An 18,931-nucleotide genomic window follows, 5' to 3' on the forward strand; every position below is an offset into this window, starting at 1 on the left:
ATCGTCAAAGCAAAGGCAGCGCCTTTAGAAGTTCTTGGACGTATCGATACGGTTGATACAGTCGATACAGTCACGTTGCTCTGACAACTCCGATATAACAGAAGAAAGAAATAAACGAGTAATGCTAGCACCGTGAAAACAAAAGTGCATGCGTTATCAATGAAAAACCACGCAGTGGTAGAAAAATCCTGTCTGTAACGTATCTGGCGGCATCTTTGAGCTTTGAGCCGAGCTGCTTCGAGCCAGTCGATGCCAATCCTTGGGCCAATAATACACGCGTGAACAAAATGGCTGCTGCCGCGGAAGACGATGACGCTTGGCTCTACGGAGAAAATGATAAAACTGACGCTGGTGCATCGGATGAAGGGGCCAGTGATTCGAAGTCAAAGGCGGATGATTCGGCACTTTTGCAAAATAAAGATGAAGCGCAACAGGTACGCCATCTTAGGTTCTGGCAGCCAACTTGTGCGCCACGGCCGTGCATGGTTCGGTTAACACTAGGCCCTGTGTTTATCGAAGCGGCGCCAAAAGTACGCCGTGACAGGCTGCCTGCCGCAGGCTCCATGAGATCTAGTACCGCCTGTTCCTCAAGGTCCAACTGGCTGTAGTTTGATTTCTCATATTGCTCGTGCCCCTGCACAGTGCGTTCATCCCGTAATCCCCTAGTCCCGCCTTCTGTCTCCCAAGACATTAGTAAAGCTTTGACATCAGACGTGTGATCGATACGTCAGTATCACGAAGGATAAGTTGTGGGAAACGTTAATTTACTAATTGGAACCAAATGTTGCTTTTGCATGGCACCGTCCTTGACAAGTCGCGTCGTTCAGTGATTGTTTGGATCGCTGTGGGCATCAGACAGTTGTAAAGATAGCCGATGATGTTTTTTCCGCCTGTTTTGATAAATTTTCCTTCGTAAAAGTGAATGGCAATGTCCGTAAGTCGGCGCAGCTGTCCTAGGCGCTTCATTTTCAAGTTGGACAGCCGTGTACTGGAACAGCGAGAGGAAAGCATGGGTGACAAAACAAAGATATTGCTGCTAGTGTTGTTAATGCAAACATTTTGACCCCAGTTAAGCGCCGGATTTATCTCTGAGGCTTGTCGTGATACGCAACACTTTTTGGTGGGTTGCAAATAATAGATACAACATTATTGCAATGCTCCTATGCAGTGCACCATCCCAGGTTGCATATAAAGGAACAAAAGTACTGTTGGGCTTGCACTCATGTGCAGGTATCACATAGGTCACAGCAGCATGCTGTGAAATGTACAATTTGCACAATTTTGCAACACATGGGTGCATCTGTGCCACTGGTGTGCAAACTAACACAGTTGTGCCATGATCTGCGGATGTTTTTGTGTGCACGGATTTCCGATATGCAAAATGAAGGAAGAAAATAGTTCCATTTCTGAACAGCCCTGCATTCTAAATAGCTGCTGTGGGCAGGGATTAACTGACATTGTGCGTTTTGTCAACTGTGAAGATGTAAAACAGTTACCGGCTCCAAGAAAATGTCCTCCCCCGAAACAATGCCCAGCCCCCTTTAGGAGTGAAATATTCAATTTGCTAAAAGACCCCAAAGTTCGCCCCCCCCCCCCCCCCCCCTAAAATCGATGGCTTTAACGCCAATCAGTGAACAATAAAACGCGAACCATCTGTTCATGTGTTGATGTGGTCACCAATTTGTCCTCTCCACTTCACCCGAAAGTTCGCCCATCTTGCATTTTTTCTTGATATCTCTGCAGTTTTTGTTGGCGGTGCGCCACTTTTTTTTTTTTTTTTTTTTTTAGTTTTTCGCACCCAATCTCGCCCATGCCATATTTTTTACTTGATATCTCTGAAATGCTTGGCAGAGTAATGCCATGTTTTGGTTCGGCTAGTGGGAACATGGGGCTACTTTTGATCAATGCAGCTCAGGCTAGTAAGACACTGACTACCAGGTTTTCTTCCCTCACTCATCCAGGATGACAGAGAGGCCGGAGAACTGAGCTGTGAGGATGAGCAGGGCCAGCAATCAGAAGGCCCGCCAACGGACCCCGTGGAAATTGAAGGTGAAGCCAAGGGTTCTGAAGCTGACAAGAATGGCGACGCTGCCGATGGACTGGACGAAGATGAGGATGATGATGACGACGACGATGATGATGTCCAGGTCTGGTACCTCGATAATCTGAACTTTTGAGAGCCACCCAGGCTTGCACCACGAAGCAACCGTTAAAAAAGTTGCGGTGGCTTTGTTTAGTCCTAGAGCTCCTTGTCTTGTACTGACGAGGCTAAATGTGGCTTTGTTCATATTTGCACTCGGCAGGTACTTGAAAAGCCCCACTCACAAGCGTAGTTATGTGAGGGCAAGCAGTTATTTTGTTCCAAACTGCGTGTGCAGTAGCAGGGCTCACTGATGGGGACAGTTTGGTCCCCTGCATGGAGGCATACAAAAAAACCAATGATGTTGAAGGGCAATCAGTGATATGTTTAGGAAATTAAGACAGGCACCATCCCTTGCTACCCTGGCACCTTATTTAAGGCTTTCTGGAGCTTTAATTTGCAAGATGAAAGATGTCAATTATATGTGGTGAAGTCTCATTGACACTAAGGTTTAGTATTAGGACTGTGAAAATGAAAAGGGGAAAATGTTTTCTTTTTGGCCACGTGTAAGTATGAAGTCCACTCCAGTTAAGCTGCACTTTCTGGAAAGAGAGGTGCTTTAGCCCAGGTGTGTGCCACGCACAGGTGACCATCCGCGACATCAAGGCCTCGCCGTACGGAGCGTACCCAGGCCCAACCCAGACGGTGAACTTGAACATCAAGCGAGGCCCACCGTTTGCGAGCAATCTCGGGCCCGGCTCCGGCGTTCCAGGGGTGGGTGGCAAGACCAAGGGCCTCGATGTGGATGAAGTGGCACTCATCAATGGGGTCTCCATATACGAGTTCAACATTGAATCTCTGGAGGACAAGCCGTGGCGCAAGCCGGGGGCAGACATCACCGACTACTTCAACTACGGCTTCAACGAGGACTCCTGGAAGATCTACTGCGACCGGCAGCGCAAGCTTCGCTCAGACAACAATGTTCCCATCAAGGTGAACAATTCCCTCCTTCATCTTCCCATCAGTGCTTGTATCGTTGTCGTTGTTCAAAGAGTGGTTGCCTCAGCGGCAGGTCCAGGGTGACCTCTTGGGGGAGGAGGTTTCGAAGGTGTTTAGAAACAGAGGCGATTGCTTCGATTGTCCACCCTTGGACCTGCCTCTGTGCTGCCATACGAATTCCCCAGTGTTTAACGCCGTTTACATGCAGTGAAGGTGGAGGGGAAGGAGAACATTAAGAGGCGTGTTTTCTCTCTCCGTCATCTCCTTTCGTTGACGCAGTGTGCTCCAACGGGGAGCTGGTTAACAAGCAGAGATTGTTCCGGAGGACCCGACGAGGTTTGTAATGCATTAAGTGGATGGGAAACCGAGCTCGCTGGCAGTCGTAGCTTCTACAGGGCCATTTGTGGCATGTGAGCTAGGTCAGCAGGAAAAAAGAAGCATGGAAGAATTATGGAGGGAGAGTGGGAGTGAGTGGACAGTGAACCGGAGGTCTGAGTAAAAGATAAATGAGTGCCTGTAAAAGGTATCGCTTCCTCAGGCACCTTTATGAAGCTGCTAGTCGACTCTCGTTAACTCGACCTTGGTGGGACTGTTAGAATTCGGCCAAAATATGAATAATTAAGGTTTTCTTACATAGCTTTATGTCCTAATGGAACTTTTATATTTATGAAATTGATTGCGGTCAAAGTAACGAGACTCGGCTGTGGGTACATTTAAAGTCTGGAAATAACTGCATGCTTTAATTAAGCGGAAGTTTATGGGAAAACCGTGTTGCGAAACTTATCGGGAAAGTCGTGTGTGAGGATAGCTATCATTTGTGAATCTGTTGCCCAGTGCTTTGCTCTTTCGCGGCCTGCGTTTGCTTTTTGATGGCTTGTTTGTCCTACCTTTGTGCCAACCCCAAGTAGCTTGCATGCACTGTGTGTGCGTGGATGTGGCCTGTTGTGTGTGTGTGTTGTCCCTTCTGTCATATGCACCTCCCTCTCACACTTATGCTGTCTTTGCATCTTGTGCCCTACATGAATCTGTGGAGGTTGGTCTCTCAGAACTAACTTTTCTTAAGGATTGCAGAGGCCTTTAAGCTGAACCTACATAATTCACGGATTGGCACGAGGTGTATTTGCCATTCTCATTTCTCTGTCAGTTTTGTCGAGGTTGTTCTAACATATACTGACTCGGTCAAACCAATACCCTCTATTAATTTGTTTTACGGTCAGCCCCATATCAATGGAAGAAAGGCTGTCATTTTGTAGCACCTTTGCATTTGTTTTTATGCATATTTATTGTACGAAAGAAATTTTTTGTTGCATTCAAATGAGCTTGTATCTGTACTGTGTTTTCTTTAGTTGTGGAAATTGTGGCTGGTGTATTCGCATTTACTGCTGCTTGTCAATTGGCTGCTATCCAGTAACAACAGTATAAGTGTTACATACAGTGTAGTAATGTTTTTAATGCGCATGGCTGCAATACTGTATTATAAAAGATTACAGGCACGGCACATTCATGTAAAACAATTTGCTAAATTTCTTGTACAGAGTACCTGCCTCTGATTGAGTGATCCCATGGTTTACTGAACCTTATGTCGATAAGAAGGATAGGACATCCTTGTGGTTCTCCTAATAAATCTTAGATTGCATAATATGATCAGAATGAAAAAGCTCTGCCATTTACAGTAACAGCATTTTTAATCAATGTAGCTTTTAATCTACTATTGCTGTTTTAAAGGAGTGCTGACATGAAATTTCAAAGCTGAGATAACTATGTAAAAAGCTGCCTTTGAATATGGAGATATTTCCCAGGAAGTTTCAACGGGAACCATTCAATGTAACACATTTTAAATTAATTTTCATCTTTGCTTGCACGAGAAAGCGCGGAACAGATACTCTTTCGACACCGGCACCAGCGTGACATGTTGAGTGCCTCACTATGCGCTTCACCCCAAGCTGCGGACGTCAAGGTTCCCGTGACTAGCCAAGGCGCTGGCTACTATTGGCGTGCACTGCTCCGCCTTGTGTATCACATCACAATTTTGAAACTGACATCATGCTGCCTGAGTGCGTGCGACCGCGGCTGGTCTGGACGCGCGCACTCAGCAAGCGAGCGCATCCAGACCGGCCATGGTGCGACGAGAACATTGACACAGTGACATAAAGAGTGCCGTACTGTCATGGTGGCCTCCTTAGTGTTCGCTTTGTTTAAATCGAAACTGACATGAATAAACGAGGCTGTAAATAATTGTTTACACTGCTGTCGACCGTCTAATGTGCCATTCTATGATTATTGGGCTGTTAGGCAACTATAGCAGCGGAAAAGAATGTAACAAAAATTTTGTGTCAGTACTCCTTTAAAGTTTTTTTTCCCCCTTTGACACTTGCTTAGGCAGTAAGGATGTGTACTCTGACAAGAAGGGATGAGTGTTCTAACAGCATGTGTGATGAGCAGGGTTATATTCTCCTGTACTGCAAGGTGTGTGCTTGAGTGGCTGCATGAAGCATGGTTTTGGCTATTGATAATGCTGCTACTTTGACTGCTGTGCTGACTGTGAATGTGTTGACTGGCTTGCTTGCCTATGAACCTGGAAAGTGTGCAGTTTTCACGGTGTTTCATGCTTGTTGATATGCGTAATGCTCGCAGCGCTGAACACGAAGCAACCATTCCCTGCAATCCTATGCCAAGTTCTGGGCAACAGCTTTCTATGTAAGCTGAGTGAACTCCACTTGATAGAAACAGCACTGGTCTGCAAAGGCGGCATCACTCAGCAGGGAGTGAAGTGCCACTGGAGGGCTGTATCTCTGGTTGTGTGGGCTTTGCTCCAACCATGGCCCCTGTGTCTCCTGGTAATGTGCACACCATCTTGGGCTTTGAGTGGTCGCTCACTGTTGCGCTCTGTGGTAGTTGCCGATCACAGTTTTCCAGTGTAGCTTTCAAGCACGTTTCAGTATCAGCAAGGCTTAAAGCAGGCTTCTTTTGTTTATGAATCTCGTGGATAGCTTGTGGTAACTAGTTGTATCTGGATAAGAACTCTGATGGCTGCAAGTAGAAATGTTAAATGGGTCCCCAGGATTGTCTACATTGATTAGTAGCTGGGATGTTGGTGCACACTGAAAAATTTACTGGGTCACTTAAGTCTGCTTACGTGATTTGAATGTGAAAGGTTTGTTGCAAGGGAAATCGTTCTGGGTCTGACGGCGACTGTGATATTCACTAGTTATTCCCAGTGAGTATGTGGGGATTGTGGGCAGGTATCTTGTCATCACAGCCAGATGGGCATTGGTGAGTTGGCCGTAAGCTATTCAAGGCAGCTGTCATTGTTGGTCCTCTTGAGTGGGTATGTGCGCTCAGAGCACGTTAGCATACTTGGGTGTACGTTGAAAGCGGTGTTCCATGTTATATCTGGATAGAGTAGTGGCTAAGTCACTCATCTGTTACTATGCACCCCTGCATTTGATTCCTGTCCCCCTTGAGTGGTTACGAGGCCGGTCCGAAGACCATTAGGGAATCTATGTGGATCTGTGTTAGGGTAGCTTCATGGAACCAGCATGGCACACAGGCAATGTAGTAGTAAATTGTTGCCCGGGGAAGCCATATTGCTTTTGCATTCGAAGCGCATATGCAGACTGAAGTGTTCCGTGAAAGCTGTTGTTGTCATTGGCCAATCCCCTTGGGTGGGCATGTACCAGCCCAAAGATCACTTGAAACTTCGTATTGGGAAACTATGTACGTATTATGATAGCTTCGTGAAACCAGCATGAGACACGCACGATATGGCAGTGAAGTTTCTCTAGGGGAAGCCACAATGTGTTGGCATTCAGAGCGCACAAGCAGAATTAAGTGTACCTCGAGAGCTGCGTTTTGTGTAGCATATGAGTGGAGCAGAGGTTAACACACTGCCGGTCACCATTCACAATCCTGCAGGTGGTGTGTTTTTTTTTTGTTTTGTTTTTTTTTTTTCCTCCCTTTTTTTTCTCCTCGAAGTTGAAGGCATGTGAAATTTAAGGGCCATCCAATGCTGTAGGACCTGATAAGCTTGTTTCACGTCGTGCTGTAGCCTCGTGGCAAGGGTTCGTATGGGGATCTGATCTGCCTCCCTGTCAAGCACCGGACATCTTGCTAGCTCCTGTTTGTTAACCACATGGCCACTGTGCCTACGGCAGTGCAGCGAAGTTCATCGATAAGAGAACACAGTAACACTACTGCCAAAATGCAGCCCTTTATATGGGAACGCCCAAAAGACACGTCGAGCACGACGCTCGAGGGGATGACCATCGCCAAAGTCATAACGGGAGGCAAGAAAAGCACGGGACTTAGTCTAGCTGTACCTGAGATGCATTCCCCAATGCTGGTTGACAGTGTTTTTGCAGTGCGATCGCCATGGGTCTAGGCTTTCGTGCTCGTGCAGGAATTCTGCAGTGGTGCCATCTGAGGGAGCTTTTTTGAACTTCGTTGCAGAAGAGAAACAGAGAAAGGCGCTGTAGTGACTTGTGCAGGCGTGGAAGTGCTGCACTATTTGTGCCACTCGTGTTTTTTCTTAGTTTCCTTTCTTCTTAATTTAGTTTCCTCTTAGCTTTTTTTTTTTCTTTTTGTTTGTTTGTTTGTTTACCAGAAAGGAAAAATGGCAAATGAATGATGTTTGACTCAGAAGTCTGCTCCCAAACAGACTTGCACTGCTCCAAAATTCACCTTTTGGTGCTCCAAAACTGCTCTAAAACAGCATTATTCCAGCTCCCTGAGCTGCTCCAAAAGGCTCAAGTCTGCTTCCACCCCAGCTTGTGGCACTCTGTGCTGCTACATTGTGTACTGGACTGCTCATCTGAGCCGGTCATCTTCCTGACCACATGCACTGAATTAGGTTTCCTCAATTCCTACAGCCTTGACTTTTCATGATTGGCAGTCAGTGTTGCTTGAAACCGGTAGAAGTGTGTGTGGTCAAGTTCGTGGGACGTGTCGCTTTACCTTGTTCTTGAACAAACAGTTAGCGCGACTTTTGAGAGCGCAATGTCAAAATAATGGGCTTTTCATGGTGATGTGGTCACATGGGCCTGTTTAATTATTGTTTTTACATGCTAGGTCTCTGAATTTTGCTTCTTGTGTAGTCAGTGATGAAGTTTTTCAAATGGCTTTGGTGTGATGGGCTTTTATTGGAGCAAATGCTGTCATTTCCTGTAAATTTAAACACCATGCGCATCTTAAGTCTTCATTTGCTACTGACACTATTAATAGTGTGAAGGAGCTCACCTGTTGACTGAAGTTCCGCGTTCTTTCTCTTGTTTGGCCTGTCTGTCACTGCTGGCAATCAATGATTTGCGTGGCCCAAAATGTAGCCTGTCTCTCACCATGTTCCTCAAGGCAGTAAAGTGACAAGTTTTCGGCTGGTGCAGTTTGTAGCAGTCTTGTAGAGCAGTAGCTTTGCTCCAGTATTTTTTGTCCACGAATCCCTTAAGGATATATCAGTATGACTCTGCCTGCTCTTTCCGGAGTGAAGTAAGGTACAAGTGCCATTTCGTGTACTGTGGTCTCTACCTCACAATATGCACAACCTTATCATTGCATAAGGCATGCACACTGCGAGGAACCACCGTGGGTTTGAGCTATTTGAGCACACTCATGTGACTGAAACGCCGCCGCACCAACTCAACACCGCCTCTGTTGGGCAGGTGGAGTAGTGGTGACAAAGTAATATGCCCAATGTACGGAGAAAAAGGCGTTCATTGGCACCAACCCATTCGGCTACATTTCATACATCCCCGTAGGTGGAAAGGGAGGATGGGCAATCTGGCACCACTTGCAAGTGTGCGCGTCATCAGCGCGCTGAACCAGTGGGCTCAGCAGTAAGGGCAAAATCTAGGGCGCTAGCCAATGGACTCGCAAGAGAAAGACACTGTCCGTCCGTTCCCAGGCACGTACCGCACAGCGCGATCGTCGAGTGTCAGGTACGGCCCATATGTGAGCGAAGGGACTAAGGATCAACCTAAGGCACGGGCCGGCAGCCGGAAGGGATTGCGGGCTTAGAACCGGCGCAAAAGAGCTGCGGCCGGGTGGTGAAGGAAAATGTTGCGCACCTCAGGTGTCCTGCATCCCGGCGAGGGGGAATTCGGGCGCCGTTCAAACACACCAATGAGGTGAGGCTAACCAAGAACCAGGGCGGAGCGGCCATCAAGCTGACAAAGTTTTATCGCGCAACGGCCGCCGGCACCTTCACTTTGTCAGGAGTTTGAAGCTTTGGCTCGGCCCAACACAGTAGCGCAGGGGTGAGCTGGCCCTTCGGGGAGATAGGGGGGAAAAGTGCCACGCCAACGGGACCGAACGAGCACTTGCACAAAGGCTCAGACGCCAGGATCCCCACAGTACAAATCATGCTAGTTGAGTACACATTTGTTGTAGCTAGCTGTCAGCATTCACTATGTGCAAACTATTGCTGGTAACTTGTCCGTTCTGTCAAAACAGAATTTGAAGACCGGTCAGTCTTGCAGTGTTGCAAAATTTTTTCTGCATATGTATCACTGTTCCAACTTGCGTTGCATTAGTTAAAAAGAATCTTTCCAATCCTTTGTTATCACATTCTAAAAGGGAGGAATTTGGAAAACATTGTCCCTTCATATTTTCATGCAAGCTTAGCCTGACAACTGGCACAACTGAGATGTAATGTAATTAGGTGCTTAACACTGACAGCTTGATTGTCAAACCCACCTGAAGAGTCGTGAGGGAACCTAAATTGTCCTTGTAATTGATTCGTGCTGTAATTATCAAATGGAGTTACTGAAATGCCGGAGTGTTTACCTTTCAAGTTTGTTTGGAATTGCAAGTTCATCTCGGCGCTGGAGCTGTTTTTTTTTCTCGTCGTTGTGGGTGATGCGAGTCTCCTTTGAGGAGGAGGCGTGCCGTGTTGTGCCAGTGGCCCGAGCGGGGGCCTTGTGGCAGGGGGGGCTGCTCCTACCCCCGCAGGTGCCCATCCCCCCGGTGAACGAGAACAGCAAGTACACGGGGGGCATGGCAGCCGTGGCCCCCCCGCTGGGCTCCAAGAAGGCCGGACCTCCGCCGGGACGCAAGATGTCGGGCAGCATCGATGTCATTGGCGGCGGCGCCCCGTCCCTGCCCAGCCGGCGGCCGGGCGCCGCCAAGGAAGGGGTCATTCAGGTGCGCACCCCCCCTCCTCCACTTCCCCCCTCTCTCTCTTCCCGCTTCCCCGTCACGGTCTGTCTTGTGTCAGTGCTAACCTCAGACGCTATCAATGTCAGCTGTCCGTGCTTCCATCACTGGTGAGAGGCCATCTGAGGGGAGGGATAACGGAGAGCGTGCAGCAGCAAAGGGCATAGAGAGATCTTGTGGAGCGGAGCCACAAAGTGGGACCTGCTGGTGGTAGCTGTTTCCAAAGGGGCATTGGGCGACCACCTCGTGATCTAAAGGCCAAAGCCATGTGTGGCGAGTTTTCTGCATTGCTGTCATGGGTGGAGTACACAAACTGTGGTAGAGGATATGAGTAGAGTGTGTAGGGAAGAGACAGAAGTTAAGTAGGAAATCGCTAAGCTTGGAGATTAACCTTGTTTAGTTAACACACTGCTATTTGTCTATTCCTTTTGGGGAACATTTAGCCTCTTCTCCTACATTAAAAAAAGCCTTCAGAGGTGGCCTCAAGTAGAGCAGTTTTCAGGGTCTTTGATAATTGAGTCTTCTTTGGCATCATGCCGGCAAAGAAAAGTGCAAAGCTAAGGCTGCCCTCAAGCTTCTAGTTTAAATTCGTTCAAATTGTGTAGTTCTGGAGGTTTGTTTGGCAGTTTCCTCTGGGGAGCAGCAAGCATAGTCAAGCACCCACAATATTTTGTGGGGCCATGCTGGTGTGCTCATTCTAGGCCTCCTCTTTGTTATGTTCTTGTCTGCTCTGCTATCCTATTCTTCTTTCAGCACAACTTCTGTTGCAGTAATCGGTCGTCGCAAAGCAATGTTCAGTATAGTTGCTTTGCTAAATTGTATCACCACTCTTGTTGAAATTCACCATTAGAATGAGGACCAGATTTAGTTGTTTTGCTGTCTAGATAAAATGCCAATTTGTTGGTCGGCATTTGTTTTAAATGTCTGCTGTTAGCCTAGGAACAAACATTGAAGGGCATGGCTCAAAATTCAGTATTTTGATGCCTGCTTTCTCTGCTTTCCTAACCTGGCTTGGTTATTTCTGTATTGTAATGTAATGTAATGACCTGTATCATTTCGAGAATAAAGTCTGGTGATTATGAAAGCCTCTAGGCAACAGCGTCTTTGCAATGTCTTGAGACAGTTCATACCTTTGGCTTGCGTTGTAAGTTTTTTGTTTCCACGGCTTATGTTGTGTTTTCGTTGTGGCTGTCGGATTGGCTATTGGCTTTAACATTCATCACCTGCAATAAAGTCGAGAAAAATTGCCACCAAGTTAGAGTTGACTGAATGGCAGTGGCGATGTTTGAACATACCAGCACATCTGGTCATAAAAAATTGCCGTTGCTTAGTAGCAGTGTTCAAGGCTGCTCACTGCTGGCTAATGTGGCAGCTATACAGTCGAACCTGGATATATCAAATTCAGAGCAAGTTCGGAAGTAGTTTTATGTGTCATTATTGAGTGTAAAAAATTTTACTAGCACAGCTCTATGGAGACACCTTCTTGCCCTTGGTGATTTGGCAGTATTGTAGGAGAAGTTGAAAAACGATGGAAGAAAACTTGGCTGAACGAAAAGAGTACTCTGAATTCTCAGCTTTACATGGCTACACATGCACCGCAGACCAGCTCCACCAGCATTCTTTTCATGTAGACCAAGGAAGGAAGGGACTAAGCCTTTTGCATTGCAGCTGTAGGAGATTCAGGGGAAAGCATTCTTTCCAAATACTGAAGTGTAACGGAAATGGAAGAAAACTTCTGCTAGTCAGAAGAAGGCCTTTGCTAATAACAGCAACTTACTGAAGCAAAAGCAAAGTTGAATGATCACGTATCACTGTTGTGGCTTTGCTCCCCACTAATCTTCGGCTCTACTTAAAGGAGCCATGAAGAGAAAATGCAAGTTGGTTTTATTCGAAAGATTTCGTGTTTTATAGTGCCCCCAGCGCTTGTCCGGATACAAACGGTGCTTTATTCACTGAGAAATTAAACAATTTAGGTTAAAATTTTGATTTTCCCGCTCAATCGTGCGTTTTCGTGGTCCCAAGTGACATCACGGGAACCGACCGCTCTGCAGCCTAGAGTACCTTCATTCACGCATCCGCCGTACAGGGTAGAGACACGTAACGCTGGCGCCGCCATGTTCGGTTGCTCGCTCGCCGCCGAAGCAAGTCATTGTGTCAAAACCGCGCTAAAATTATCGCCGCGACGCGGTTTACTGAAGAAGTTTGAATCATATTGTCTGTTTCGCGTTGCTAGGAAATTGCGGCGGCACGGGACCGTTCAAAGGTTGTCTCCACCCTGTACAGCGGTGTTGGTTTGTTCGCGCGTTTCTTTACGTTCCGTAACCTAGATGGCGCCACCATACCGTGGCAAGCGTTTGGTTTGTTTTTACCCGCATTTAAACCTGGCTTGTTTTTGTTCTGGGAGAAAATATTCGTTCCCTGAAACAGTGCTCGCTCGACAAATGGGGTTACGTAAGACACCGTTGCTTGAGTCAATCGGCCAGTGTCGTCTGAGACAACCCCAAGCCCCGTAGTGCAGTGCAGCTAAACCAAAGCATGCTGTGCGCAGTACGAACAGCAGAAAGCATTCTATGTTTACATGTGCTTTCGTAACTTCCACTGTTTGTCCCATCATTCTTATTGCTTTGTAAAGAATGTGCCCTAAATTTAAGCGCAAATCGCTCGTTCGTCTAGTTTGTAAGCTCTACCTAATTTGCGTCTGCTTCTGCCAGCCTCCGCCAATCGGAGAGCTTAGCCCATGTGACATCACAGGTTCTGTTGCGGGAAATGAGCTGGTGGGTCGCATGACCATTCCCGTTTTTCCTAATTATGTAGCTTATTTGAGCGAAGTTTACGTTAAAAGTGGTGTCAGTATGATTCTAACGAGACAATCTTTTGAATGAACCAAACTTGTGTTTTCTCTTCATGGCTCCTTTAACTACCCTACTTTAAAATGGTCCCGACTGCCAGGACTGCCGAGTACTTGATTTTAATAGCTTCGGGTTACCAACAAAGCAGTGTGTACTCAAGAAGGATGCTTTTTGGAGGCTTTGGCTCGCTGCCCAACTTGTCAAATGGCACAGGGAAATGGAATCTCTACATAGGTGTACAATGCTGCTCACATTTATGTAGAATGTTTTGGGGGGTTTTCAGACTTTGATATGAGCAACAATGGGAGATGTCCAGGTTTGATATAAATGGGTTCGACTGTGTAGCTAATGCTTGCTTATGTGACTCAACCAAGTTTTATTTTGCTTTTTTGTGTGCAGTAATTTTTTGCCTCATTACGGAAGTGCTGATTTTTCATTGCTTCTACATTCTTTCAAATATTGCATTCATGAATTCGTTTTGCATCGCTGAGGTGTCGTGGCAAACATTTTGTTTCTCTGCTATCTAGACACTGTTGTGTGTGACACGAATAGGATGTGCTGCATTGTTTTTCTAAGATGTTGCTTCTGCCAGTTGATATGTTTTTTTTTTTTGGCTGTAATACTTTGCAACGCAGCTTGCTGTCTTTGTCATTGTGACATAATAAACAATCTGCAAAAAAAATTAAACAATGGATGAGACAACGTTTAGGAAAGGTGATTTTTTATGGCACTTTTGCATTTTTGTTAAGAGCTCTCGAGTTTTATGGCATTTATATATATGCATGCAGTTCTTACCTTCTGCACTTTTCTTTTTGCAAAAATTGCTACCATCTCTGTGCTTAACAAGGATATGCTACTGTTGTCAAATGGCAAGAAAGATTCTGGTTCTAATGGAGCTCTTGGGCTCCTAAGAGGAAGAGGTAGGAACCCTGCAGTCTCCAAAAAAGTTCAAACTTTATGCGCTGAAGCTACACTCAGTATAAAAAGGGTAGTGCAGGTGTAAGGATTCCTTTAGTCCATGTGGAGAACTTTAACATGTGCCAAAATCTTGACATGTGGGAATTTTCGCTTCTCAGAAAAAATGGCTGGAGTAGTTAATATTAAATTTGTGTCCTTGGGCTCTGCAGCACAACACCTTAGCTTCTGAGCTACCATGGCAGGGGTATCTTGCGAAAAAGACATTCAGTTTTTTTCCTTGAGTTGCCTACACCTTAATATCACACTGTTTAGATACAGTCATTGATGAATGAAACAGGTATCAGGAAATGTAAACTTTATCCATTCATTTATGTTGTTTTGTTCCATTCACTCAAGTGGTGGCACAAATCACTTGGTCGAACTGCTGTCATTCCACTTTGTTGATGTATGGGAACTACTCCATTATTTTATGGCTGTGTCTAGCGTTTTGTCCAGACGAAACAATAAGGCATGCTAAAGTTCCGTCCAGATGGAAACAACATAAAGTGTTTAAAGTTCCATCCAGACGAAAGAAAAACCAGCTGATTAGACATCATTTGCAGTCGTGGCATTTGGTGTGGAAGCTATGCCTCGGCTTACGGACATTACGGTCCCGGGTTCGATTCGCCCTGCGCTTCTTTTTCTTGTGTGGCCGTGGCTGGCATTTTGTAACTGCTGTACTTCATGTCCGCTTTACAATTCACGCAGATTGAGCAGTCACTCTTGACTTTTACTTAACCGGCCACAACATTACTGCTCACTGAAGCCAACAGCGACGTAGCCATCACCATATAATTTCCGATCATCTGAAATTATTAATAGTGATTAACAGTCAACAATGACTCTGGCTTGTCAGAAAGCGGAAGAGGTCTGGCCGGTTGGGTCAGTATAAAAAAAAATGCTCTTGCTGCATGTTGGGAAGCGGGCGTGAGGTAGCTTGGTCAGTCGGGTAAAAATCGAGAGAGACTGCTCTCACCATGAGTTACATTCCGTCGGGACGGAACTCTACACTTCACTTGGGGTTCCGTCTGGATCGAACGCTGGATACAGCTTTGTTATCTCCTTGAAACTTTTTATCTTCTTATTTTATCTTCATGAAGCAATAACCTTGAAACTTTTTGTCTCGCTGTTAATATTTTTCTGTTTGCATTTCATTTACTGCTGAGTGTACACTCAAATAAGTGACTCTGTTATTGTTATCGTCTCATTCAGGGTTTGTTTCCTATTTATACACCACACACATCGCTCGTGAGAAGGAACTGGGGAGGGGCAACAGCGTGTGGCACTGTATGTTTTGGCCAGCGCAAGGGTTAATCTGTACTTTTAAGCTGGTGCTCCAGGGGGCCTGCGCTTGTGTTGTTCACGCCAGACCCATGTATAAGGTTGCGAGGGCAGCCTCCTACAGCAGTTGAGTCATTGTGAACAAATAGAGTAGGTGTAGATGACAGAAAGAGTTCACATCCATAAGTACCTGCTCAGCAACAAAAAAAAAATACACTACATGCCTACTATCCGTGTCCTACCATCCTGCCGGACAGCAAATAGTACTACGAAAAAAAATATTGCCAGATCCTTTATTAAAGACTACATGATTCCTTAAAGTAAGGCTGGGAGGTCTGGTGGCAGCTTGTAGAGTTGCGTGTCTACTTAAGTGACTAAATTTGGTTGCAGATCTGTTTGATGAAATGAAGTTTTAGGCAGCCGCAGCGCTGTAAAGAAAAAACGATTACAGGCAGGCCACATAGGAATGACCCGGATTATATCATTGTTACAAGTTAGGCCGTGAGCTGCTATTGGCGGGAAAATAGCTGCAACTATGTACTTGACCACTATATTCCAAATTTGTAATTTTGTTTTTCTCTTGGTTTGGAGCTTTTAGCTATCAAAAAAGAAGGCAGTAGGCAAGTGCCACTTGCTCTATACATCTGATCCATTGCTTAATTTTCAGTTTAATCCACCTGATTTTGTTGCAGAGTTGACCAGCTTAAAGCAGTGCCTAATTTTGTTTTCTCTTCTACCCAGCCATGTCCCACCAATCTCCCTCAGCACTGTTTGAGCACATCTGTGTGTTGTCTTGTCACAAGTGCTGTCTCTTTTTGTTGTGTGTGACAGTAGTTTGTGCCTTATGAGCAAAGAACGCTAGGCCATTAAAAACCACTCAGTTTTACCGTCTTTTGGGCTTCCGATTGTGGTGTGCCGTGCTGAGCGCTCTTGTGGGCCACCTGCGCAGGTGATTGGCTCTGCCGACCAGTCCATGGGTGGCATCAGCCTTCCGCCCACGCACATGCCCCCTCCGGGCTACATGGGCATGGGCTTGGAAGGGCTGGGTGTGCCACCCCCCATCCCTGGCATGATTCCGGGCGTCCCTCCACCAGGCTACGAAACGGGTGCCTTCCCTCCACCCCGGTTCACCCACCCGCCCCCTCCACTGCCCAGCAGTGCCACCGGCGGTGGAGGTGGTGGCGACCGTGGCTCGTCCTACGACGACGGCCGCTCTTCCTACTACAACGGCGCCGGTGGTTACGGCCCGTCGTACGGGGATGAAGGCGGCGGTGGTTCTTGGTCGAGCCGCGGCGGAGACCGCAGTGACCGACACAGTGAGCGCATGGACCGGGGGGAGAGGGAGCGCGATCGGGACCGCGAACGGCCCTCTTCGCGGAGAGAGTATGACGACGAGGAGAGGCGGGAGTCGAGGCGCTACCGGGAGTACTACCGTGAGCGAGAACGGGAGCGCGACAGGGATCGGGAGCGCGACCGTCGTGGCGGAGACCGAGGCGTGGGAGAGGAGGAGTACGAGGAGTCCTCGCGCTACGAGCGACGGCACCGGGAGCACCGTAGCGAGAAAGAAGAGCGGCACCGGTCGTCACGCCGCCGTCACCACCGTGGGGGCGATGACGAAGAGGAAGAAGAGCGTCGTTCATCCAAGCACAAGCACAAACGCTCCAAGAAAGAACGGCCCCCACCTGAGGAAGCTGAAGCCCTGCCAGCTGAGGGGGGCCCCTCCGAGGCTGCAGAAGAGGGCAAGGCTGACTGAGAACTGTACAGGGGGCTGAAGCGGGGTGGGATCGTTGCTGTGCCTCCTCTCAAATGACCCTTTGGAGAGCGGCATGGATCCAGCACACGTGCAGTTGTGGGTGCATACATAAAGCGCATTGTGTGAGCTGCACAATTGTGTGAGCCGAAGGCCATTATTAGTTTGACGGGACTTTGCTCCAAGCACTGGCCATGTTTCACAGTGTCTCCAACGTGCTTTAGGGGCTGCAAGCATTTCTTCCCTTCATTTTTTATTCAAAGACTAGTCAAAGGTGTGCGATGCAAAGGGAATCCTGGGGAGCCGTCAGCTTCGGCAAGCCTTTGAAATGTGAGAAGGGAAGAAATTCCTGCAGAATTTGGCTCCTGTCGTTTGAAAAGCTGTTCTTGGAGTAGCAACTCTGGCTGGTTCAGCTCCGTCTGCCATGTCTCTGTGGTGTTGTATATCACTGAAATGTCCTTTCTTTACACCTTCACATCCATACAGCACCTGCTGTTTTATAGGCTTTGCTTCGACATTAAAATCAGATGTGCTTTGAAATTTAATAAACCAGTCAGGCTTTCACAACTCAAATAAAAGAACACGTTTGAAAACTCATATCACATTGAATGCGCCCATGTTATGAAGAGTCATGTTTAGAGTTGTAGCCCTCTGTAACAGCTTGGGTTTAATAAAATTAGCAACTGTCCAAGCCTAGTTGAGAGTTCTTGCATACAGCATGGATGGTTAAGAAAGTTGTGCACTACCAGAGCGCTTTTCTTCTGTGTGTAAAGGTATGAAAGATGGACATTGGTGTGAATGTGTAGGCAAGCTTATTATTATGTCACTGCGGCTCTTCGATTTACAGCCTCGGACTCACCGTGGATAACCCGCGGGTAGTCCGAGGATTCCCTGAAGTCATAGGCATACATTGGAAAATCTAATGCCGAACTGCTTCTCAAGGAGTCCGCGGTGAGTCCGAGACTGTAAATCGAAGAGCCCCACTATTTTGGTTGTGCACAATGCAACATTCAACCAGGCCTTAGCCGTGGTTTCAGCCGTTTTGAGCTCCGTTTACGTTTCAGCGTGGTGCGTTGGTTACGCATTCTTTGTCTGCAGAATACTGTTACAGAAACACATTTCGCTACAGGGCTTTGCTAGACATACTCCCTATTTGAATTCAAATTTGAAATAATTGCAAGACCACGCTACAAATGGTTTCAAATATTCGTGTGTCTTTCAATAAGTGAAGCCTGTACTTTTTTCCAGTGTACTTCTGCTGTACAGCATTCACATTTCATTTTTCTGTAGTTCTTTGCACATCACCTGTACGGATGTAATGTGATTGTGAAGGAATGCAGAACATGAATATCGCATTTCTTTCTGATTTCAAGCAGCTGCTGCCATAGTTTTTTTTTTTTTTTCTCAACAGCTACTTTTAAATAGGCCGTTTCTAAGTAGCGATATGCTGAAGTGTTGTCCACAATGAAGTTTTGAAATGCTGTACATGTGGTCACTGTTTGTGCATGTGAGTGGTGCTGGTGTATCATTCAAGATGAATGTTTGCGAACGTGCTTAAATAACGGCGGACTGTTAAAGCGTTAATGGTAACCTTGCAGTACATGTCAGAATCAGGGTGTGTTAATTTGGGGGAAACTGCAGTAGCCCGATTTTGTGGCACTACAAGCACGCATGTGCACATGTACTTGTAATGTCTTTCGGCCAGTTTGGGATGCGCTGTTAGTGTAGTACCACAAATCAGCACATTGGTATGTCACTTTTCATCAACCATCAAGTGTCAGCAATTTTGAGCTCATCTTGTTTGAGTCCAACTATTGGGAAATGTTTAATAATAAATGCCATGAAGACTGCATTGCTTTTGTGTGGCTT

The 18,931-nt window shown here is 46.6% G+C and overlaps 1 protein-coding gene across 5 annotated transcripts; it reads left to right on the forward strand.

Annotated features, from left to right (window-relative positions):
* The first annotated feature begins 257 nt into the window (after positions 1–257).
* Fip1 (Factor interacting with poly(A) polymerase 1) lies at positions 258–18,914 on the forward strand. 5 transcript variants are annotated; one of them, XM_077702462.1, is made up of 6 exons: positions 258–434; positions 1,962–2,147; positions 2,726–3,073; positions 3,359–3,415; positions 9,998–10,213; positions 16,262–18,914. In XM_077702462.1, the coding sequence occupies exons 1-6, from the start codon at positions 288–290 to the stop codon at positions 17,063–17,065; spliced, it is 1,758 nt and encodes a 585-aa protein (XP_077558588.1). In that variant the 5' UTR covers positions 258–287; the 3' UTR covers positions 17,066–18,914. The 5 variants fall into 5 exon arrangements, with proteins under 5 accessions (XP_077558588.1, XP_077558589.1, XP_077558590.1 ...); XM_077702463.1 differs by having other exon boundaries at positions 10,022–10,213; XM_077702464.1 differs by lacking the exon at positions 3,359–3,415.
* The last annotated feature ends 17 nt before the right edge of the window (positions 18,915–18,931 follow it).

Source organism: Haemaphysalis longicornis, unplaced genomic scaffold (genome assembly GCF_048455015.1).
Source record: "Haemaphysalis longicornis isolate Haplotype H1 unplaced genomic scaffold, Haemaphysalis longicornis Haplotype H1 scaffold_3, whole genome shotgun sequence".
In the NCBI taxonomy this organism is placed as follows: domain Eukaryota; kingdom Metazoa; phylum Arthropoda; class Arachnida; order Ixodida; family Ixodidae; genus Haemaphysalis; species Haemaphysalis longicornis.